The sequence below is a fragment of the Talpa occidentalis genome, unplaced genomic scaffold (assembly GCF_014898055.3).
Source record: "Talpa occidentalis isolate TD23 unplaced genomic scaffold, MPIMG_talOcc4v2.1 talOcc4.8, whole genome shotgun sequence".
In the NCBI taxonomy this organism is placed as follows: Eukaryota; Metazoa; Chordata; class Mammalia; order Eulipotyphla; family Talpidae; genus Talpa; species Talpa occidentalis.
This window is the reverse complement of record NW_023605194.1, coordinates 45,253,213-45,277,854: the sequence shown is the minus strand read 5'-3', so window position 1 is coordinate 45,277,854 and position 24,642 is coordinate 45,253,213. Positions and strand designations below refer to the sequence as shown.

The following is a 24,642-nucleotide window of genomic DNA, read 5'->3' as shown; positions in this document are numbered from 1 at the left end:
TTCCCTGTTCACATTTTTCCTGTGGACCATAGAAATGATTTAAAACCAGCTGGGCTTCTTGTGTTTCAGCCATGCAAGGGAATTTGGCAGTGGAATCTTAGATATAACACCAAAAAATACACCCAGCAAAAGAAAAAAAAAAATAGTTAATGGTACTTCATTAAACTTAAAAACTTTTATGTTTCAAAAGTTACCATCAAGAAAGTGAAAAGACAACACACAGGATAAGAGAAAATATTGGCTAATTATAGATCTGATAGGTACTTATATCTAGAATATGAAGAACTCTTACAATTCAACAAAAAAGACAAATAGCTGAATTTTAAAAATGAGCCAGGGATCATATACTTGCAAAAACTGGGTGTTCATTATTTTTTATGTGTATATATGACTTATCTTCCTCTGTTGGAGGAGAAGTAACTTGAAGGCAAGGGCAATTTAACATGCTTCTCGGCCCCCAACTCCCAATGATTTCTGTACAGGGTAGAAGTTATGCAAAAGGCCAATAAGCACATGAAAAGGTGCTCATTGCCGTTAGTCAATTTCAAATAAAAATGATGGATGATAACAAGTATAGAGGACATTAAAAAATAGGAGCCCTCATAGATTATTGGTGGGAATGTAAAATGGTGTAGCTGCTTTGGAAAATTGACTTTTCCTCAAAAAATTAAACATGGGTTACTATTTGGTATAGCATATTATGTTATAAATGGAAGGGAGATAGAAACACATGTCCACGCAAAGCTTTGTGCACAAATCTTCATTGCAGCATCATAAACATGCCTATGAAGTTGTCTGTTTTAGATTTCATGCAATATTTGTCTTTTTGCATCTTGCCTATTTCACTTTGCCCATTTCATAAAATCTTCAAAGTTTGTCCTTGTTGTAGCACGTGTCTGCATTTCCCTCCTTTTTGAGACTGACATTCCATTCCACATGTACATCGCGTGTAACACACCATGTCAGGCCACTTTACTCTTTCTAAAAAAGATTTATTTATGTATACATATACGAGCTGTGGTGTAGACCAGAGGTTGGGGAGGGTGAGAGGATTCACCAGAAACAGAGTGGGGAGCAGAATAGGCAGATCCACTAAAATACACTGCTGAGGGGAGCAGCAGGCGGGACAGGAGAGTTCTGCTGTGCCAAGTGGGTAGCACCCTGGCCCTAGCTGCAGATAGCTTCATAGTGCTGAGATTTAACCCCTTGCACTACCAGGGAGGCCCAGGACTATTTACTCTTATGGCCAGGAGAAACTTTCCTGGGGAGAACTTTCCCTGGGTGGAAACACCACCAGACCAGTGTCCATTAATGGACATGAATGTTTAATAAAATGTGGTACCAACAGTTACATGAAATTCAGAACAAGCAAATTCATAGGGACAGAAAGAATAGTGGCTCCCAGGGACCGGGGGAGGGGAAAAAGGGAGTTATTGCTTAATGGTTATAGAGTTTCTGTTTGGGTGATGAAAACCTTTGGAAATTGTGATGATACTTGCACTACATTCTATGTGTATCTAATGCCCCTAAATTGTACACTTAAAAATGTTCACAGCAGCACATTTTATGGTATGTGCATTTTATCACAATTTAAAAAAGAACCTGGAAATTAAGTGGAGCTCTGGCCTAGCTGTGACTGGTATCTGAAACTGACATAGAATGAACCCAAGGTATGGGATCACCTCAGAGGTACAGTTTTCTCTGACTTGAAATGCTATTTTCATTGGTTAATTTTTATTTTATGACTAACAGTGCTATTTTTGAATCAGGGCAAGGAATTGGAGAAAGATGAGTTGGGCTTTGTATCTGAGCCCGCACTGCATTCCCCTGTGGTTGGGACTGCGCTAAGGACTGCCTGAAGCTGTCTGCCTGCAGGCTCCAAGGTGGGAGAGGGTGGCCCTTACCTTCTCCTCAGGGCAGTGGCCAGCGGAAGTTCCATGGCTCCTGCTTTCCTGTGAACATGAAAGTGCCACGCAGCTGGGGTCAGAGGCAGGACCCTGCGGAGAAGCAGGCAAGGCAGGGGCCTCCTCATAACACTTAAGTCTGATGTGTTACCTGTTGTTTCCCCTGACAGAAAAGGGAGATTTCATCGCCCTGGACCTTGGTGGGTCTTTCTTTCGAATTCTGCGAGTGCAAGTGAATCATGAGCAAAGCCAGAATGTTTTTATGGAGTCTGAGATTTATCCCACGCCGGAGAGCATCGTGCATGGCAGTGGAAGCCAGGTGGGTCCTCTCTCCCTTCCAAGCTGCCCCAGTGCGCCTGGCCTCAGGCTTACTGGTGTCCTGGCCCCTTGAGAAAGGTTACTGAAAAAGTCTGTCGTGGATATGTGTGGGGAGGGACTCCTGGGCAGAAGGTTGTGTGACAGCTGGAAGAGACCCCACCATCTGGGTGATGTGGTGGCTAGGAGTGGACTGCTTGGATTCTCACAGAGTGAAGGGTGTGAGAAGGAGGCCAAGCAGCCCTGTTAGGTAAGTGCATTCGTTCCATGCTGGTTCCTCAGCACAGGCTTCGCAGAGCTGGTGGGTGAAAACATCCTTCTTCCAAGTCATTAGCCTCCTGGCGGGGTGTGGCCATGACCTTGTCAGGCAGCAGGAATTTGAGTTTACAGAGCTAACCAGGGGCTCCCTGCTACCTGACTTAATAGCCTTTTATGAGTCCTTGGCACAGAAAGCAGAGGGCAGAGCCTTGCTTGGGAAATCACCATGACTTCCATTCACACTCTGTACCTGAGGCCAACCCTGTCTCCCTCACCCCACCCCCAAGGACTGCCGTCCTGTGATGGCTGAGGGGCCTTGGGTGTGCTCAAAAGGGCTGGCTGCCCCTCGCCTGCCTGTCTGGTTGCAGTGAGTGGCCCCCTAGTTCACTGAAGACCCTGTGATCAGGGCTTGGACCCCACCCTGTGAGGTTTTCAGTCATTTCTGGCCCTGTAAGCCCATCATCTATGGGGTATCTCTGCACCTCTCCCATGTTCTGGCTTCCCGAGTCTGTAGCTGGTTACTCTCTAGCAGATGTATTCAAGCTCATATTCAGACCTCGCCAAGTGTTTGCTTTAGGGAGGGTGTGTTCACAGCAAGGTTCATGACTAAGTTCTCCTGAAAACCCATTTGTTCTGGGCTGGACTTTGAGAAGCAGGAGCCTTCTCCTCTTGACTCCACTTATTCCTAAATTAACATGGGTGGGACCTGGAACAAAGCCTTTTCTTTGTCTGAGGGAAAGAGCTAATTCTGACTTTTAACTGGCTACCAGCGCTCAGAGCTTTTCAGACCTTGTCACAGTGAGCTTCAAAGGTGACACTCATTAGCACAGTTGGCCACTTTTTAGTCATTACCGAAATGGGTACATCACTTATTAAATGGCTCTGCCTGGAGGTTTCCTTGTTTATTTCTCCATTACTGGGCTACAGAAACTGGCCTGTTCATCTACTGTGCATGAAGGGTGCCAGCTGATAGGTCCCCTAATCCTGCCCTGTGGGCTACCGTGTTGCTCTTTTTTGCAGGGTGGTCAGGGGTTGGTATCCTGCTCTACCCATTTGGCAACTGACCTGTTACACCCTGTTCCTTTGGTCCTGGGGTTGAGCCATTTCTGCCTGCTGTCTTCACTGTCAGGGCTGTCCCTCTGCACTGTGGACAGCCCCATGTGCTTTGGCTTGGCTTTTTAGGAACAGGACATGTAAATTAAGGGGTGTACCCCAACACGAAGGGGCATGTTCCCTGTATTTGTTTCCATGGAGACTTCCCTCTGACTGCTGCCCTCAGTACCTCCTCTCTCCCAGGTTCTGTCCCATCTTCTCAGCTCCAGATTCACCTCACATCAAACCTCTGGAGGAGAGGTTCCCATTTCACCCCTTTTTTTCAATTGCCAAGCTTTTGCCAACCAATTTGTTTCCTGCTGTTTCTCTCTCTGCCCCCTGCAAAGAAATGATGATGATAACGTATGTAGATAATATACATACTTATATAGCACTTGTTATATACAAGTCACTGATCTAAGTATTTTATGTAGATTAATTCATTTAAATCATCACAAGAACCCTTTTGGGTAGGTATTATTATTCCCATTTTACAGATGAGAATATTGAGGCTCAGATATCAAGTAACCAGTCCCATGGGTCACACAGTTCGTAAGTGATAGCACTGGGATTTGAACCCAGGCAGCCCGGCTCCAGATGCTACAGCTTCAGCAACATGGAACACTCTTAGGCCAGGTTTTATTTTTATTCATTTTATTTATTTCAGCTTTTTGATGAGGAAATGTGAGGGCTGTGGGCAAAGAGGAAGAACCAGGGGATGAGGAGAGGGTTGGCAATTGAAAAATAGGGCTGAAATGGAAACCTCTCCTCCAGAAGTTTGATGTGAGGTTAGAAATAAGTATCTGATGATCCATTTTTTCTGATATAGTCATCAATCTATAGAATATTCTGGTAAGCCAAGGTATCCATTTTATCCATGAAGTAATTCAGACTCAAGAATTATGAACAGTGCTGAATTCTTGGGGTTGTATGAGCTCTTCTTCTGAAACCCATGGGCTTTCTTAATAGATTTTGAAACATTTTCTTTGAAATAGTATTAAACTTACAGAAAAGTTTTAAGATAAACACAAAGAGCTCTTTGATATACCCTTCATCTGGATTCCCCAGTTGTTAACTCTGTTTAGCTTTATCTCATTCCCTACACACACACACACACACACACACACACACACACACACACACACACACGCACGCACACACGCACATGTACACGCACACCCGCGTGCGCATGTGCATGTGCACATATACACACATACACACACAGTATCCCAAAACAGTCAGTGCAATTTTGAGCCTTTTTTTTTTAAGATTTATTTATTTATTTACACAAGCACTGGGTATAGTCAGAAGCGCGGGAAGGTGAGAGAATTCACCAGAGCCAGAGTGGGGAGCAGAACAGGCAGACCGATGAGGTACACTGCTGAGGGGAGCAGTAGGAGCAGCAGGAGAGGTCTGCGCGCCATGTGGGACCCTTTCTGGCGACCGGGGATCGAACTGGCGCTGCAGAGGTTGCGGGCAGCTTCGCAGTCCAGCGCTCATCCACTGCGCCACCGGGGAGGCCCTCAATTTTAAGCTTTAATAATTTTGGAGGCATAAGTATAGCATTCTTAAAACATCCTTTTTTAGTTTGGAAAATTTTGAGTAATAAATGTTTAGGTCTTCATTTTAGACTTTGCTACCTTTAGTCAAGAGGGACCAAAACTGTGTGTGTGTGTGTGTGTGCATGTGTGCACGTGTATGTGTGTGTGTTTAAAATAATGAGCATGTTGTCAGGAAAGAAACTATTTTAATGTTTTTCAGACAGTAATATTTTGAGTCCAGAGAGACTGGGTAACTTCCCTCTCTGGTTGGTCATAGAGACGGGTTATTCTGGGGGGGTAGCTTCCTGTCTCCTTGTGCAGGCTTGTAGCCCCTGGATTGTGGGCATTCCATAAAAACTGCATTTCCTTCTTAAGAAAGTACTTTGGGATGATTGTGTTGGGCTTGGATCCAGGAGCTGGTTACAACATTGCCTCCATAGGAAGCCACTTTTGTAGTCACAGATCTCCTTGCCACTTCTTGTTGACTGTGCCTTCCACCCAGGCCTTCTCTCTGAGGGCTGCAGGGCAACGAGGAACCTCTTAGCACAGGTGACGTAGGATGTGCTGACGGACTTAGTAATGTGTTTATATCACTAGGAATTACAGGTCGCAGGCAGCCTACCTTAGCTTCTCCTGGGCACGTGATGATGTATCTTTGGCTGTAGCTGTCGTCTGAGTAATCATAACTCAGGAACAAAGTCTCCTAAAGAAAGTTGGCCAGTTTTTCCTTTACCCTGGCAGCAAAGTCAGACTTGAGAGCTGGACCAGATACATCTGGGGAATGACGGAGATGGAAATAATGGCTTTTGAACCCCCTCTCCAGGTTGTCCTGCATGGGAAGCCTCAGGAGGATGGCCTTGTTTGGGAGCACAGGCCAGGGCTGCAGTGACTATGTACTTTGGCCTTATAACACTGACTTCTTCTGAGCCCTAGAAGATCAATTGCTGTGTCAGTGTGTCAATAAGGGAGGTCTAGTGTTATAATTTCCATGTGAAAAATATAAGGGGATGTGATAGAATGTGGTCAGGTTGCTAAGAGAGCATTTATGTCTTGGTTGTATTAATAGAGGTATAAAGCTAAGGAAAAGAGAGGTTCTTAGATCAACTGAGTCTGCCTCTGGTAGGAACACGTATGAAACATTGTATTCGGCTGGATGCGTATTAGAGATCAGTGTTCTGGGTTGTTTCAAGTGGGTCCTGAGATGTGTGTGCACATCCTAGGCAGTGTCGTGTGGAGCAGGAAAGCTTCAGTTGCAATCCCCTAAATAAATTGTGGGGTATTCACAACATAGCAAACTATGCAGCAGTGAGAATGAACAGTCTACAAAGACACAACAGCGTGTTGGCGTTCATACACACAACAGAAAGAAGGTGCTGGAGAGAGCATACTGTCATTCATTGCGCTGACAGTAGACAGACAGGCCAAACTGGTTGAGAGTGTTGGAAGCGAGGGTGGCTGATGACTGCCCTTATGGGGTCAGGTGGCAGCAGTAGTGACTGCAGGGGGTACGAAGGGGTATTAGGTGCTGCTAATGTTGTGTTTGTTGACCTAATAACACGGGAGCAGCTTGTCAGAATCCAGTGAACAGTTGCAGTAACTAAGGAAAGCAGGGATCCGATGCTTCCAAAATACAAAAATAATGTAAGCCAATGTTACATAATCATCAATTAAAAAGAAAGAGTGGGACCTCCTTGGTGGCACAGGGATTAAAGTCTCAGCGCTATCACGCTATCACCAGCCACTGCAGCATGAGTTTGATCTCCGGCTGGCCAGGGAGCTGACCTACATGGCGCAGCAGACCTCTCCTGGCTCTCCCGCTGCTCCCCTCAGCAGTGTGTTTCAGTACATCTGCCCATTCTGCTCCCCACTCTATCTCTGGTGAATCCTCTTACTGCCCTAACCTCTGGCCTGCACCCCAGTTCTTGTATGCATAAATAGTTAAATAAAAATAAATCTTTGAAAAAATAATAAAAGAGAGAGAATCCAGTGAATCTACACTTAGGATGTGTGCACTTTTTATTTTTGGTATGCATGTTATGCATCAGTAAAAAGTAAAAAAAAAATGATAGTCTGAAGAGTATTAAAACACTGAAGCGGGCCCAAGGCTACAGAGTTGCCCATGGAGCTTCTGGAATTTAGAGAGATACAGGAAGATAGAAACAGAGAAGGGGTCAATGAGCCAACTACTCCGCCAGGGTGGCTGATGGGGGACCACAATCTATGTGTTATGGAGGGAGGCACTGACTTTCTATTATTTTGTACATGATAAAAATATGCTGGTGACCACTGAGAGACCAGTTCTGTTTGGAGGTTTTGGAATGCCTTTGCTGACTAGTCACACATGCTGTGATTTTGCTGTGATTTTGTGTGTGTGGAGGCTCCACTCAGAGCGGGAGGGAATTATTTGCATTTTCCCCTGAAATGCTAATCCCTTCCTCGGCCTGACCCCCTCCTGTGCTCCTCCAGCTTTTTGATCATGTTGCTGAGTGCCTGGGAGACTTCATGGAGAAGAAGAGGATCAAGGACAAGAACTTACCTGTGGGATTCACATTCTCTTTCCCTTGTCGGCAGTCCAAAATAGACGAGGTAAGGACCTTCTGAGATCACTGGGTTCCGCTGAAACCTCAGAGTGGAAAAGCTAATGAGCTCTTGCTCCTCCACTTTTCCCTTTTGCTTATAGGCAGGCCTGTGTGTCTTGTATTATTTTTAGAAGCATTTGTAGAAACTGATGGGAGTTCATGATTTTTTCAGTTACTTGAGGTATTTTGGTATTTTTGTAGACAAATTGTGGTGCTGTTGGCCATCAGGTAGAGAGATCCATTTATGAAACTCACGCAAGTGAAGGGAAACAGTAAGGAGACCATTGTCAGAGTGCACGGTGTGGCTTTATCTGGGAGCCCTCCTGGCTATGGGGAGTCTCGTGAGAATGCTGCCCTTCAGGGGCTGGGCCCGCCCCTCCAGAGCATCTCCCATGACTGGCTCCAGCCCCAGAGAGGCCCTAGTTTCCCTTTTTGATCTCCAGGTGATTCCTTGTACCCAACTTGCTTGTCATTTGCTCATTCATTCATCTCTTCAGCAAGAATGAATTCAGCTGTACCATGTGACGGCATCATACCTCACAGCGCTGTAGGATGACAAAATAAGTAGCTTGACCTTGCCGCTTTTCTGCATGGAGAGAGAAGCCTCCACAATCTACATATAAACTCCTCATAATAGGGACGCCAATCGTTGCTATTATTGGGGATCCATCCGGTACCCAGCTCTGTTCTAATGTGTTCTTACTTCACAGTTAACACACATGGTCTTGGAACACCCCTTTCAGTGATGTGCATCACAGATGAGGAAATTGTAAAGCTGCTAGAGGGGTTAAGAACCTGTCCAAGGCCACCTAGCCAGGAAGCAGCAGAGCCTGGTTTTGCCTGGGTTTCCGCATGATAGCAACATTTGGGCACACACACACAGCATCTCCACACTTCTGGGCAGTATCCCTGTACCCCTTTATTGGTAGGGTAAGCACCTTTTCCTGGGTAGCACCTCATGCTGCTGTTTCTGTATAATTTGTGTGGTCAGTCAGGAAAGGGTTTTGAGAGCTCAGGCAGCCACCCCCCTCACTTCACAGATGGGAAATAAGGTTATCCAGGGTCAGGTGCCTTATTAATGTGAGGCCCAGGACCAGAACCCAAGGTTTCACGCCCCCACACACACACACATGCACACACACACACACACGCATACACACATCTGAAGGCCTCTGAGATGTTGCCATCTCAACTTTTCTCCATGCAGGCCTGCTGTGGCCAGTTCAGACTATCTCCCCGCTCTCTGGCATTGCTGCACCTCAGGTTATAAAGATCACTTTGACCTCTAGGATGTCTTCCCAAACCTTTTGCAACACCTGTTGTTGGTGCTCAGTTTCCCTTGACTTTTGAGAACAGACTTGCAGTCACAGCCCCTGGGCGGGCAGTCTGGGATGCTCCCCTTCCCGCTGTGAGAGGTGGGAGATGGCCTGGGACTGAAACGACTGTGCTCAGTAGCCACGAACTATTTCAGCATTCTGATTCTTCTCCCGGCTTGGCTCTGGCTTTCTTCCCTGGGGGCTGTGGAGGTGGAGGTGTGGTTTAAAAACAGGCAAGTGTGATCAGGTAACAACAGGATTTCTCGGTTCTCTTTTTATTTTTTTAATTTTTTTCAAAGATTTATTTATTTATTTATACAAATACTGGGTATAGTCAGAAACGCGGGAGGTGAGAGAATTCACCAGAGCCAGAGCGGGGAGCAGAACAGGCAGAAGGACCGAAGCACACTGCTAAGGGGAGCAGTGGGCGCCAGGAGAGGTCTGCGCGCCATGTGGGACCCTCCTCTGGTGGCCGGGGATCGAACTGGCCCTGCAGAGTCTGCGGGGAGCTTCGCAGCCCAGCGCTCAACCGCTGCGCCACCAGGGAGGCCCTCGGTTCTCTTTTTAAATGGGGTCTGGCTGTGCAGTTGCCTTCAGAGAGCTTTGCGTGTGCTAGCGCTACCACTGACAGGGACATGCTGCGTTTTGGGTGATCTACAGGTTTGCCTGCATGGCACTTCTCAGGGAAATCCGTTCTGTGGATGGATGGCCAGGGGACAGGGTCTGACTCTGCTGCCCAGTGTGATCTGGAGAAAGGCATTGTCCTTGTCCTCGCTGGGCCTCTGCTCTGTCACTCTCCTTGAGCAGCTTCCTCAGGGAACTGGGGACCCTGGAGCCCCCCAGACCTCATCCAACCCCATCTATTCTTCTTTGAAGGCCATCCTGATCACCTGGACAAAGAGATTTAAAGCGAGTGGAGTGGAAGGAGCAGATGTGGTGAAGCTGCTTAACAAAGCCATCAAGAAGCGAGGGGTAATTTTTCTCTGGGCCACCTGCCTTGGCCTCGTGGAGGTGGGGGAGGTGGGGAGCGGCCTGTGTTCTAAGGACTTCAAGGGAACGTGGGGACGGTAGTACATGGCCTGAGGCATCACATGGGAGGCCCTAGAGCCCTAGGCAGGTGAGAGGTGAGGGTCCAAGTCCGGAAGGTCACTGGGAGGGGTGCTTTGAAGCAGAGCCCTTGAAGTGCTGCCCGAAGAGCCAGGCCCTCCAGTAGAGGGGCATCCTCCTGACCACGGAGGCCTGGGCTATGCAGGAGCCACAGGTGGGATGTAGCCTCCTGTGGTTACAGCAAGGGCAGTCAGCACTTGGGTGTTATGGGGCGATTTGTAGGGGATGGTGGCTCCACAAGTTAAATCCACTTGAACTGAATCTCAAGCCAGATAGGTAAGGGCGTGGTGTGGTTTCTATCATTTAATCACCGTGCTCTAACCTAGTTAAGTTGAATGAAAGCCACACCCTCTCAGGAGCAGCGGTGGTTATGAAGATAGGTGCTCACCAGTAGGGCTGGGGATCTCTGCTTCCACATGTCAGTGACACCCCGTTATCTCTGCCCAGGACTATGATGCCAACATTGTGGCTGTGGTGAATGACACCGTGGGGACCATGATGACCTGTGGCTATGATGACCATCAGTGTGAAGTTGGACTCATCATTGGTAATGTCCACCCCTCTCTGCACCCCTTTCTTTGGCCAGTGTTCCCAGAAGTTGGTGCCTCCTCTCTCCTGACTTGTGTGTTTACACCTTTGATCCCATCTCTCCCAGGCACTGGCACCAATGCCTGTTACATGGAGGAGCTGAGGCACATCGACCTGGTGGAAGGTGACGAGGGGAGGATGTGCATCAACACGGAGTGGGGGGCCTTTGGGGACGATGGGGCCCTGGAAGACATCCGCACCGAGTTTGACCGGGAGATTGACCGCGGGTCCCTCAACCCCGGGAAACAGCTGTGAGTCAAGCCTTTTCTTGCCACTCGTATATATGACTTAGGGGACACCTAATAACAGATGGGCATGGGAGGTAGAGGGGGCAGGGAGTCAGGAGATAACAAAGGAAAAAACCCATCATTTTTCATTCCTTGTCTCTCTTTGAATAGATGCACAACTATGGGATCTGCAATTTTAAAAGCGTGTTTTAGATGGTTTTCATTGTTTAATTATGCTGTGCTTGTGTCCCTGCAAAACATTTTGAAAACTGAAAGCCCAGAAATGTTAGTGTAAAGCTAAGGATGGGAAACATTTCTGTACTCTGTGGTCACTAACGTCGCTGTCCTGGGTGAGAGGCTGCAGCTTTGGGGTGTCTGCTGAGCGACAGGGAGAGAGGGTCTGCCCATTCAACACCTGTCTCCGGAGCATTGAATGAGCTCCATGCCAGACTCCAAGGATAAAAGCAGCACCTGCCGCTGGGACTGGGGGAGGTCAGTCACACACACAGACATCTGTCCTGCACCTCTCACTTGGGGGTGAGAGCCACATGAGTCCTGCTGACCTTAGGGAGGTGGGAGAATGGAGAGACTCCTTCTGTGTTAAGAATAGGCAGATGGGTCAGACTTACACAGAACACCGGACTTAGGACCCAAGTTCTTTTTGGTCTTGGAGAGCTCCCTGCTGCAGTCCTATGAATGACATTATTCAGGTTAGCACGGCCTTTGCTTCATTCCAGCTACTTATTTCCTGAAGTGTATGCTCAAGTGCATGCTCGTGTTTCTCTGCACTCTAGCCTGCCGTTAGCTGTCTGTGACCCACACAGGCTCTCAGCAGTGGGATCCTGGACTTGGATGTTGCTGTCTGCCTGCTGAGAGATGTTCACTGAGCTTGTAGGCTTAACAGCCCATGTCTTTTTTTTTTTTTTAATTTATTTATTTAATTTATTTATTTACAAGAACTGGATTATAGGCCAGAGATGTGTGTGGGGGCAGGGGGAGGGGAGGATTCACCAGAGACAGAGTAGGGAGCAGAACAGGCAGATTGACAGAAATACACTGCTGAGGGGAGCAGTGGGCGAGTCAGGAGAGGTCTGCTGCGCCATATGGGTAGCTCCCTGGCCAGGGATTGAACTCATGTTGCAGTGGCTGCAGATAGCTTCATAGGTTGTGTCTCAACCCCTTACACCACCAGGGAGGCCCAACAGCCTGTGTCTTTATGCCAGCAAGAAGTTGGAGTTTAGTCATTTTAAAACTTGTTACCCAAAAGAATCACAGTACCCCAGGGTGGATGATTGGGCTCTCCACCTGATTTACTGGATTACAGGAAAGGCCAGCCTCCTGCTCTGGAAGTGGTGGTGGTGAATAAATGAGGTTTCTCAGTGAAAGATTCCAAGTTCTTAGACTCAGTGCTGAACATGGACTCTGCATCCTGAGACTGAGGCAGTGGCTTGCTGACAAAGGGACCCAATTTCCAAGTTAGGACAGCCAAAAAAAGTTTTTTGTCTTTTTTTTACCTTTACCCCCCATTAACTTAACCCGTAATGCTAAAACCTGCTGTGGAGCTGTTTGCTGTGCCTACTTATACGTTTCACTCTAGATCTATATCAGTGCTGCCTCGAGTACCCCTGGGTGTTCTGTAACATCTGGCATGTGCACCAAATTGGATCTCTAGATGCACCACATTCCCAAACACATGTGGCCCCAGGGATCTCATCTAAAAGGTTATGTACCTATAGTTTCTATCAGTCACTTAATCAGAAGTCACTCTTCTCAGCAGAGCAGATGGGAGTTACCTATAGTAACTGAGCAGATATAGCTCAGCCCCTTGTCAGTATTCTTAGCCCCAGTGTGGGGACGCTGGCTTGAGTAGAAGAATGGATTTCTCTGCCATCCATTTGATATATTTCTGGATTTCTCTAAAGGACTGAACTGTACGTCCCTGGCTACACTGTGAACTGGACTCATAGCTGGCTTGCAATAAATATTTTTGGAGTGGGGATGGATGGATGTTTGGATGCTGTGGGTGGGAAGTTAGGAGGTGACTGGGTGGCTGGGAGTTGGGGTGAATCTGTCTTTTCCAGTGTGTCTCTCTGCTTCCTGGTCACCACACACCATCTCGTCTTAAGAACAATTCCAAAGAGATGACAAAATCTTGAGTTGTATCACATTTTCCTGGAAATAGGCTATTGTCAGAAAGGTCTTTTCCAAAGCAAATTTTTGCCACTCTCTCAGACTCCTATCTGAATTTTGGGGCCCTTCCTAATGCCTCCTTCTGTGGACTGCTAACTTCTTCATAGCCATTTTATTCTCCTTGTGCCAGGGAAAGATAGATGTTTGCTTCACTTGACCGACGGGGAAATTAAGGCCCTGGCATAGGATAAAAGTGACCCAAGACACTCTGTTGAGGTTTGATCTCGTTTAGGTTTGGGGTTTTCTACCCTGCTTGAAAGTTTGGGTTTTTCTTAGTGAGCTTCCACAATCTCTTCTCTCATTGCATGAAAACCAAGGATGGTATCAAGCAGTGATTTTTTTTTTCCCTGACTGCACATTAGAATTACATGGAGGTGTTTTATTTTTAATTTAGTTTAATTTTTTAAAAAGATTTATTTATTTATGCATAAAAACCTGGGGTACAGGCCAGAGATGCAGGGGGTGAGAGAATTCACTAGAGACAGTGGGGAGCAGAACGGGCAGATCTACTGAAATACACTGCTGAAGGGAGCAGCGTGCGAGGCAGGAGAGGTCTGCTGCACCATGTGTGTTTCTCTCTGGCTGGGAATTAAACTCGTGCTGCAGAGGCTGTGGACAGCTTCATAGTGCTGTGTTTAACCCCTTGTGCCAGCAGGGAGGTCCTACATAAAAGTTTTTTAAACAATTCTTTTCCTCAGTCATCTTTTCCTTCTACTCACTTCCCTGCCCAGTTCATCTGTCCTGGGCTGGGGCCTTGCTCAGAAGCCTAAAAGCTGCCTGCGTGATGGTGTGTTAGAGGGTGCAAAGGCTCTCTGTGCCCAGGTGGGCTCTATACCTTTACACACCCACTAGTTATTCTGACTGAACTTTGTGTTTACTGAGTGCCCATTGCAGATGGTTGACAGGAAGGGTGTTGTCACAGTAGCTCAGTGGCTCCTGTCCTCACTGGTGACTGCTGCTTTCTGAATGTGAATTGGGAGACTGCATTGAATGTTTGGGACGCCAGCCTTCCTCCAGAGTTCCAAGGGCTCTCAGACCATCTCTGTCTAAAAGGGAGAACATCATTTTGAGTGTCTCTAAAGGCAGAGTGAGAAGCAATGGGTGGAGGATGCCAGGCAGCTAATTTTAAGATTCTTTTTTTACCCAGCATAATATATTATTTATTTATTTTAACATTTATCTTTTTTTTTTTTTTACATTTTTTTAGACAATATTTGCTTCTCCCCACCCTCTCAGATTGAGTCCCCATAGAATTTCCTTCCCCAAGGCACCTATGCACCATCACCTCAGTCCCCTGTGCTCCTCCCTCCCTCCCTCTCACCCCTCTCCCTCCTCCTCCCCTGCAGGATGTCTCTGGTTTATAATTGTCTGTTTTTGCTTTGTTGTGGTTTGTACTGTTATTATATTTTTTACACTGATGTCTTATTTGGTTCCCCTATATTTCTGTTCTAAGTGAAACCGTTCGATTTTTTTTTTTTTTAAGATTTATTTATTTATTTATACATGCACTGGGTACAGTCAGAAGTGCGGGGAGGGTGAGAGAATTCACCAGAGCCAGAGAGGGGAGCAGAGCAGGCAGACTGATGAAGTACACTGCTGAGGGGAGCAGCGGGCGGCAGGAGAGGTCTGCGTGCCATGTAGGACCCTGGCTTGGTGGCCGGGGATCAAACCAGCGCTGCAGAGGCTGCGGGCAGCTTCGCAGCCCAGCGCTCAACCGTTGCGCCACCAGGGAGGCCCCCATTCGATTTTTTTTAAAATAAATTTTATTTTTATATTCCCCATACAATTGCAACCCCCTTATTTTGACCCCAATCCCTTCCCTCCTGCCCACCCCCCATAGAGTGTCTCTGGTTCATAGTTTTTTGTTGATTTTGATTTTCACTTTCTTTCTTTTTTTTTTTTTTAATAGAGGCATGTTTTATTTATTTATTTGTTTGTTTGTTTTGTTTTTGTTTATACATGCACTGGGTATAGTCAGAAGCATGGGAGGGTGAGAGAATTCACCAGAGCCAGAGCTGGGAGCAGAGCAGGCAGAGGAACCGAAGTACACTGCTGAGGGGAGCAGCGGGTGGCAGAAGAGGTCTGCGCGCCATGTGGGAACCTTTCTCCGGTGGCCGGGGAGCAGCCGGGGATCGAACCGGCGCCGCAGAGGCCGCGGGCAGCTTCGCAATTCAGCACTCAACCGCTGCGCCACCGGGGAGACCCGATTTTCACTTTTTTATAGTTATTCATTTTCCTCGTCCCTTAGTTAAGTTTTCTAGATTCCTGCTATGAGTGAGACCATCCGGTATTTTTCTTTTTCTTTCTGGCTTATTTCGCTGAGCATGATCCCTTCCAGAGCCATCCATGTTGCTGCAAATTGCATGTGTTTATCTTTTTTGAATGCTGAGTAATATTCCATGGTATATATGTACCACATCTTCTTGATCCAGTCATCTATTTTTGGGCACTTGGGTTGTTTCCAAAGCTTAGCTATTGTAAACAGTGCTGCTATAAACATAGGGGTGCAGGTGCTCTTTGGAATTGATGTTTCTGTGTCCTTTGGGTAAATCCCTAGGAGTGGAATTGCTGGATCCTATGGAAGCTCTATGTTTAGTAGGTCCAGAAATCTCCACACAGCTCTCCATAGTGGTTGGACCAGTTTGCACTCCCACCAACAGTGCAGAAGAGTTTCTTTTTCTCCACAACCTCGCCAACATTTGTTGTTGCTAGTTTTTTTAATATGTGCCATTCTCACTGGTGTAAGATGGTATCTCATGGTAGTTTTGATTTGCATTTCCCTGATGACAAGTGATGTTGAACATTTTTTCATATGCCTGTTGGCCATTTGCATTTCCTCTTCAGAGAAGTTTCTTTTTAGCTCTTACGGCATAGGGGTTAGTCTCAGCGCTATCACCATTCGATATTTTTAAGGAAGACTCTTCCCGGCTGTCACACCTGCCCAAAAGGGTGCAGGCTGCCTCAGAGGAAGTGAGCTGGAGGTAGAAAAGCAGAGGTTGGGTCAGGGATGGTCTAGGTGGTTGCTAGCTCAGCAGTAATAGTGAACATTTAGCAACACTATTCACGAGAGAGGTGGGACAGCACAGTGGTTAGAGCCTCTGGTATGGAATTTAACTAGGTTCAAAACTTGGACTTATCTCTGGAGAGCTCTGTGATCACAGACAAGTTATGTAACCTTTCTATGTGTCAGTTTCCTCATCTGTGAAGTCAAGATAATGATGCTGTCTACCTCATAGGGTTGTAATGAGGATGACACAATGTGTGAAAAGTGCTTATTAGTAAATTGTGAGATGCATCAGAAGGGCCGTGACACTTGTTTTTAGCAGGTACTGGAGATTTCTGCCTGCTAACTCATAGCCTCCATCTAGTCAGTCGTTATAGGTAGACCCTGTCATCCCCGTTAGGAAACCGAGGCCCAGGGAAGTGCGTAGCACAGCAAGTGACAGAGAGAAGGTTGAGCCTGGGCAGTCTTGCTCTTGCTTCTCTGGTTGCAGCTTAGGGCTGCACAGGGGCGGTTCCCATAGGAGCTGGAGGCTGCACTGGGCAGGTAGACTCAGAAATATGGTTTTCTGCCAGGGATCCTCCACGCAGCCGTGGCTGGGTCAGTCCTGTCTGGTCCTGTCAGGAACAGGAACAATGAGAACCGTGTTTCTCTGTACCCATGTTGGCAGGTGAGGGAGGCCAGGTGCTCAGGTGCCGGGGGCCTCCCTAGCGCCTGGGCCCGCTCTGACTGGAACAGATTGTTTTGCTGTGTCAAGGCCAGCTCTGCGGATGCCAGGTGGGCTCCTTTGGAGCAGCAGTGGGATGTCTGTGTCCTGATGTGGACCTGCCTCTCTGATCTGTCCTGCCCTGGGCTTCCTCCCGGCCCCAGTCAGCCAGAACTGGGCTGGAGCTGGCTCAGGTATAGCACAGAGTCCAGGCTTCACACGTCATCTCCTGGGCAAGGCAAGAGAGCCACTTAATCCAGAGATTGCCCTGCGCTGGACAGGGCAGTTTAGTGAGGTGAGCTGGTTGACTCTAAGCTACTCAGAGCCCTCAAATGGGGTGCTGGGTGAGGTCCCAAGCAAATTCTTGGAGAATGAGGAAAGGAATGCCAGGGAGGTGACCAGAGACAGGAGTTCCCCAAGGAGTGGCTTACCTTTCTGAGCTGGGAAATGAAGAGGCTACTTCCTGGCCACCTTCTCTTAGGGCTCGGGGATCTCCCCAGTAGAGTAATGGAGTGAAAAACCCTTATGAAGTACAGCATAAAGTTTTGTAGGAGACTATCATATTCTGCTCATTTCTATCTGGCTGGCTTCTTGTCATTCCCAATCTAAATCCTAACATTTCCCCTACCTCCAGGCAGCCTTCCCTGCCTGCCCTTACCCCTGGGTCCTCCCATTGCCCTCCCTGGCACTAGTGTGGTATCTGGGTAACCTCCTCCCCCCACACCTGTTGTTCAGTCACACCCACGTGAGGTCTCACCTACCAGTGAGACTGAGTTTGTGAGGGATGTGGTGGTTCTTTCCTCCCCTTTCCTGTCAGTCCTACTCCCCACAAATTGCCCCAGTGATGGGTACTGAGAAACCTTATGTGCACTTTTTCCCTGCAGGTTTGAGAAGATGGTCAGTGGCATGTACCTGGGGGAGCTGGTTCGCCTGATCCTGGTCAAGATGGCCAAGGAGGGCCTCTTATTTGAAGGGCGGATCACCCCAGAGCTGCTCACCAGAGGGAAGTTTAATACCAGTGATGTGTCAGCTATTGAAAAGTAGGTACCACACCTTTTAGGGGGTTGGGGTAGAGGGCAGCACTGGTTCTCTCGAGTCCTGCTTTGGTGGGTTTCTTCCTCAAGAGTGGTAGGGCTTTCTGGGTCAGTCTCCCCTCTGTCTTACTGACCCATTCTGGGCTGGTCTCCCTGCGGGCAGCTAGTGGCAGCTCATTAAGGAACAATCTAGCCACAGATGCTCTGTGGATGATATGGTTACAAAAGCAGCCTCTTCTTCCCCTCTTCTGGTCCCCACCCCATGGGCCCCCCACTCCTCCCTCACACACAGGATGAAATTAGAGTCCAGGGAGTAGATGGTTCAAGTGGTGAACAAGTTGCTGGCCAAGCCCGGGATCTTGATATATCACAATCTTCTCTAGACTGTGTTCCGGGGAACCCTAGTGACCGCAACATAATTAGGTGTTCCCTGAAAAAAGGACTCTGAGCAATAGGATTGAGAAACACTGCATACGCATGTCCCATTTAGAGAGTTACAGTATTCATTAGCATATTAAAGAAAACCCAGTTTACCCTGGTTTACTGTCCTTTCTCAATTTTGTGCTGGAAACACCCTCTATAGCAACCCTCTCCCACCACACCCACCACCCCACATGCACATTCTCTGCTCTGTTAACAGCCAGAAGTGTCCCTGACACAGGTTTGAGAAACAGTGGTTAACAGATGAGACAGGACAAACACACGTAGAAGCACAGAGTCCAGCCAGGAGCCGGCTGCCTTTTTGGCATTGACTTGAGAACCACAGACATCTCTGCCTCTGCTGTTATTTTCTGACTTTCACCCTGAGAGGGAAGAATGTAAACTTGATCCATGCAGTTTGATGTATTTGGGTGTCTTCAAGTCCAAGGGACTTGTGCGGCTGGCTTCTGGTGTGACCATGTTCTATTCTGGACCAGGGGATTCCATGTAGCCATGCCAGGTCCCGGCTTGAAGACCGCTAGCGCAGGCCCAGAAGTATGCTTATCTCTGCACAGGACGGCCATTCCCACTGGCCACTGTGGTCCTGGAAACTCAGGCAGAGCGGGGCTTCAGAGTTCTGGCTCCCAGAGAAGATGTGCATCATCAGGGAAGCAGACTGATGGCAGTGGCAAGGGCTTGAGCTGGAGTCTCTCTGCTCTTACACTGATGTGCTGGTGGTGCTCTAGGGTCACTCTCTTTCAGGGGCGAATGGTACAGAGTTATAGTAGGCAGGGAGCACACTGAGTGTCCAGCATCTTTCCTCCAGTCTCCTGGTCAGCTCCTGGTAAGGCAGGGGAACAGGTGACTCATGGCTGATCTTCAGAGTCATTGACAAAGTGAGGCAGTGGGCTGCTTATTTCTAGTGCTGGCTTTTTTTTTTTTTTTTAAGAGGCATGTATTATTTATTTATTTATTTGTTTGTTTGTTTGTTTGTACATGCACTGGGTACAGTCAGAAGCACGGGAGGGTGAGAGAATTCACCAGAGCCAGAGCGGGGAGCAGAGCAGGCAGAAGGACCGAAGTACACTGCTGAGGGGAGCAGCGGGCGGCAGGAGAGGTCTGCGCGCCATGTGGGACCCTCCTCCGGTGGCCGGGGAGCAGCTGGGGATCGAACTGGCGCTGCAGAGGCCACAGGCAGCTTCACAACCCAGCGCTCAACCACTGTGCCACTGGGGAGACCCTAGTGCTGGCTTTTTGGTTGTCAAGAAATAAAAGCCCCTTGAACTAGCTCAAGAAAGCATGTATATGGTAATAAAAACTGTCTCAAAAAAACCTATAAAATACATCCTACCAGGGCAGATGTTGAAAGCACTTTCTTTAAAATGTACGGCAAGGCAGTATTACCCATTTCCATTCAGCATTGCCCTAGAGTCTTATCCAGTGTTTTTAAAAAGAAGAAAGAAAAAAGAAAAAAGTCAAGGTATAAGAATTATGAAAGAAAGTAATTGTGTGGAACACCAAAAAATATCTAGACAAGTGAATAAAATAACAGGAGAGGGTTAGGAGGAAGTCTGGAGAGAAGACACACAAATCAATATATTTCTATATATTTGTAATAATTAAAAAATATTTTTTTAATAAAACTTTTAATTTAGAGTATTTCTAGATTACAAAAACATTGCAAAGATACTACAGCGTGTGTACATTTATCTCACCCAGTTTTTCCCATTGTTAACATCCTACTTTACCTGGATATATTCAAGGAAAAATAAAGAATATGAATATGGTTTATTTTAAAAAGACACCATCTCCCACAGTAACAAAACTGTGAAGTGCCTTAGAGTGACTCCAACAAAAGATATACAAGGCATGCATACAGGAAATTAAAGTTTGACTAGAAGATAACAAGGAAGGGTGAAGGATATGTGAGCATCTGGGGACAACTCGCAGACCCTAGGAGTCTTGGGGTGCCTGGCTGTGAGGGAGAGGGGAGAGGTGGCTATCTTTCCAGCTGCTCAGCAACCACGTGGTCTCGCCTTTCCACTTCTCTTTCATGCCTAGCATGTCATAACCCAAACTAGTACAGTTAACCACATTGGGCGCCAAACTGTTACAGGGCAACCCTAATGTAAAATGGGTTGGCCTGACTCTGGGTTTTTACTTGCGTGCTTACAGGGGACTTACAATGAGATTTAACTGCAGGTACACACAAAGAGCTTAATAAAGTGTTTATTTACAAAAAGGGGAAATGAAGAAATGATTAACTTAGGGAGAAAGGGAGAGAGAGAAATTGGTGAATGTGTTCTATTAGTTTTGCTGCACAGGAACCCCAATAGCACGCTGAAAGCTGGTGGGAAAACCAAGGACCTTTAAGGCCCACATGCCTAATTATACATTAAACTTGGCTATTTAATTCTACTTTTAGATTTTAGCAATTTTCTTTTTAGTGGTGATGACATTATGGGATTTGTCGTTTTGGATCTTTTGGTTTGGATGGGGGTGGGGTTCATAAAATTTATTTGTGGCGTTTCTTCAGGACATCTTTTCCCCCAACACTACTACCCATCTAGTATTTCTTATATTATTTCTCAGGCATTTGATTCTTTTGCTCTCAGGCCATGCACACATGGTGAGGGGCGTTGCCTGGGCAGAACCTTCCCACCTCAAGAGCTTTATTTGCCTGATGTGGTCTGTAACTCATGCCCACTGACTTCTAACCTCACAGGAATAAGGAAGGCCTCCACAACGCCAAAGAAATCCTGACCCGCCTAGGAGTGGAGCCGTCCGATGACGACTGTGTTTCCGTTCAGCACGTGTGCACCATCGTCTCCTTTCGCTCTGCCAACCTGGTGGCTGCAACGCTGGGTGCCATCTTGAGCCGCCTTCGAGATAACAAGGGCACAGCCAGGCTGCGGACCACGGTTGGTGTCGACGGGTCTCTTTACAAGACGCACCCACAGTGAGTCTGTCCTTCACTATAATTGGCACTCAGTACCCGTCTGGGCTAAGGACCTTCTGCAGAGGTCAGGCGTTTGCACGCAGTGCAGACAAGGCAATACCAGTCCTGGCAGAAAGGTCAGATTTGCCCATGTGCGAAGGAGCAGGCCCTGAGCTGATTCTCCCTGGTGATGCTTCTGCGCCGCACTGTCATCTCATTTCATATGTCTTGTCAGAGATTTCTGTAGCTGCTAGGCGTGCTGGGTGCAGCGTGTCTGTATCTTACATCCTCTGCTTGTCCACATTTCATCAAGGACCTTCACACCTGGGCAGAACCTTCCCAGCTCAGAGCTTTCTTTGCCTGACACAGTCCATAACTCACACCCACTGACTTCTAACTACCCACATTCTTGTTTTAGAAGCTCCTCTGACAGCCCCCTAAGCCCTCAGACCTTACTCTTAAATGGGCAAGCTGTCAAGGATTTGCATCTGAAAGCCAGAGAGAGAGAGAGAGAGAGAGAGAGAGAGAGAGAGAGAGAGGGTGTAGAGTCCCCAGGGGGTGGGGGGGGGTCTCCCCGCTGGGCCCCTCCTGGGGAGCTCTTTGGCAACAAAACTTTTAAAAAATAACTTTGATTAAATGTTTCTTATTTCAGAAGTAATATGTATTCTGTATAGAAACTTTAGCTAGTTAAAGAAATTAAGACGAGAATAGAAGTCATTTTTAATCCCCACCTCCCCAAAGTTGACTTAATATCTTGAGGGTCTGGATTCCTTATCTCCTCTGGCAGGCAGCCTTCCATTTTTAGCACAGCCCACAAACTTTGAGAGGTTATGTGTCTCTGAGTCCTGTCCTAAAGTCCTCTTTTAACCACTAAAAAATGCCCAGACTCTTGGGGATTGGGGACAAAGGGCCAGATGTAAATAAAAAACAAGGGTAATTATTTATTGAGCCCTTCCTCAGCATTAGGTACTAATCTAAGCATTGACTGAATTCATTTAATTCTCACTGTTAACAGGAGACTGAATTTGGGCCACCTGTCACCACCAAATGCCAATAAAATAGAGACAGGAATTGAATCTCTAAGGTGTACTGTAATTAGACAGCCAGCAATCTGGACGATGGAGGGGATTAACACCCTAAAGAAACCACCTTAATATTTCATTTTCAGCTGGCTTTTTATAGTGCGTTGGACAAAGATAGTTCAGCAGCAAGCAGGCCTTCGCTGCTGCCAGGAGCTTGTGACGTCCGGCCCTCCAGCTCCTTATCTCCCCTCTGGACACCTGGCCTCACATGAGGCCCACTGTACTGAGGCTGATAGCCCTGCTCCCCTCACTCATCCAGACATGTCCTTGGGCTGGAAAATTAACTCAGAGCAGACAGGCCACAAACAAAATGTGGGTGTCGATGTCCTGTATACCATGCATAGTGTCTTCCCTGATCGCCCTTCCATCTCCCTAGCCCTCTCATCACCACATCACTGTTAGCCAGACACTTGTCCTCTTATACCCCAAGGTTGAGTGAAGGCCCAAGATACAGAAGTCCTGGGGCTCACCCTTGTGTCCTGATCTGTCTGATCTTCAAGCATTGGGCTTGGCCACTGTGCTGTGTCACCTTCTGGTTACAGTGGAGGACAGAATCGTTTTTTGGACCCTAAATTATCTGTAGCCAATGCTCATGTAGCGAGAACCTTCTCTTTTTGTGTGTAATTATGGGCGATTTTTCCTTTTTCTTTTTTACCTGTCTGCATTTGCTAACTTTCCTACAGTGGATATGTATGACTTGTGTAATAAGGGAAGCAAGTATAGAAAACGGAATTAAAGTGTGGTAAAAGGAAGGGGCCCCAGAGGTCCCCGACAGAGGGCTCAGTCCAACCACTGTGGCATGGCTATCTCCTCCCCTCACAGGTATTCCCGGCGTTTCCACAAGACTCTGAGGCGCTTGGTGCCCGACTCCGACGTGCGTTTCCTCGTCTCAGAGAGTGGCAGTGGCAAGGGGGCCGCCATGGTGACCGCGGTGGCCTACCGTCTGGCTGAGCAGCACCGGCAGATAGAGGAGACCCTGGCTCACTTCCGCCTCACCAAGGACATGCTGCTGGAGGTGAAGAAGAGGATGCGGGCCGAGATGGAGATGGGGCTGAATAAGAAGACGCATGATAACGCCGTAGTCAAGATGCTGCCCTCCTTTGTTCGGAGCACTCCGGATGGAACAGGTGAGGGCCTCTGCTGGGGGCCTGTGTGTCTCTTACCTCTCGTGGCTGAGTACAGTGGAGCTGCAGGTGGCTTCCTCAGTAGATGCATTCTCACTGGAGTTGCATGCTTTTATTTTCACCATTTTTGCATGAGTACAGGGAAGGGAATGATCGTGGCCATTTTTGCAAAAGCTCTGCACACTGATTTAAGTTCTTTTGTATGAGACTCCCTAAAATCAGGTCACCATTGGCAAGCATTTTAGTAACCCTGGTGAAGTTTGTTTATTATAACAGACAAGTGGTTCATTCATGGTCTTTTGTCCTTCTAGTGTTGCTCAGAGGTTGTGGGGGTCAGTGAGTTAGTGATGCCCACTCCTCTCTGTGCTGAAGGGAAAACTGATAGCTTCTCCCCTGTATTTAATTCTCCCCATTAATCCCCTTAAAAGTCTGCATTTGTGGGGTTACTGGCTGCCAAGAGGCACTTTGTTGTTTTTAACATTCTTTATGTGCTTAACTACAACAGAGCACGGTGACTTCTTGGCTCTGGATCTCGGAGGAACGAATTTCCGCGTCTTGCTGGTGAAAGTCCGTAGTGGGAAAAAGAGAACTGTAGAAATGCACAACAAGATCTATGCCATTCCCACTGAAATCATGCAGGGCACCGGGGAAGAGGTGAGGCTGTTTGGCTTTTGCTTCGCTGTGGCATGTGAGTGACACATATGACCAGTGGCATCGCTGGTCCCCGACATCTGCCTTGTGATGCTGTCTGTCATAGTGGCCTGAAAGCGCAGGCATTTTTAGCCACACTGGGCTTGTGCTGCTCAGGGGGCCATGAGGATCCTGGAGGGGCTTGTTCTGCTTGTGTCAGGGTGAGGGTGTATGTGATGTGTGTGCACTTGTACGTGTGCACTGAAAATATGAAATCAGTATGGGTAACCCTTTCTTTTCTCCTAAAGCTGTTTGACCACATTGTCTCTTGCATCTCCGACTTCCTGGACTACATGGGGATCAAAGGCCCCAAAATGCCTTTGGGCTTCACCTTCTCATTCCCCTGCAAACAGACGAACTTGGATGAGGTGAGTCTCTTTCCATTGGGTGTCAGGCACTGGCAGCACTTACTGCCTCATGGCCAGGTGGGCTGGCTCTTGAGGTCTCCTCTAGCATCAGTGTCATCTGTCAATTGGCAGAGTGACTCAGGTGTCACATGGGCTTGACCCCGGCTCTATGTCACACTCTCC

General features: G+C 47.5%; 1 protein-coding gene across 4 annotated transcripts in view; it reads left to right on the top strand.

Moving 5' to 3' along the window:
- Positions 1–24,642, top strand: part of HK1 (hexokinase 1) — a 109,454-nt gene that overhangs the window by 63,701 nt on the left and 21,111 nt on the right. For all 4 annotated transcript variants that reach the window (XM_037497523.2, XM_037497525.2, XM_037497524.2 and 1 more), the window contains 10 exons: positions 2,075–2,223; positions 7,577–7,696; positions 9,882–9,977; positions 10,560–10,659; positions 10,768–10,951; positions 17,709–17,864; positions 21,004–21,237; positions 23,121–23,425; positions 23,928–24,076; positions 24,361–24,480. In XM_037497523.2, coding sequence (XP_037353420.1) covers positions 2,075–2,223; positions 7,577–7,696; positions 9,882–9,977; positions 10,560–10,659; positions 10,768–10,951; positions 17,709–17,864; positions 21,004–21,237; positions 23,121–23,425; positions 23,928–24,076; positions 24,361–24,480 — 1,613 coding nt within the window. The remainder of the gene's footprint in view (positions 1–2,074; positions 2,224–7,576; positions 7,697–9,881; positions 9,978–10,559; positions 10,660–10,767; positions 10,952–17,708; positions 17,865–21,003; positions 21,238–23,120; positions 23,426–23,927; positions 24,077–24,360; positions 24,481–24,642) is intronic.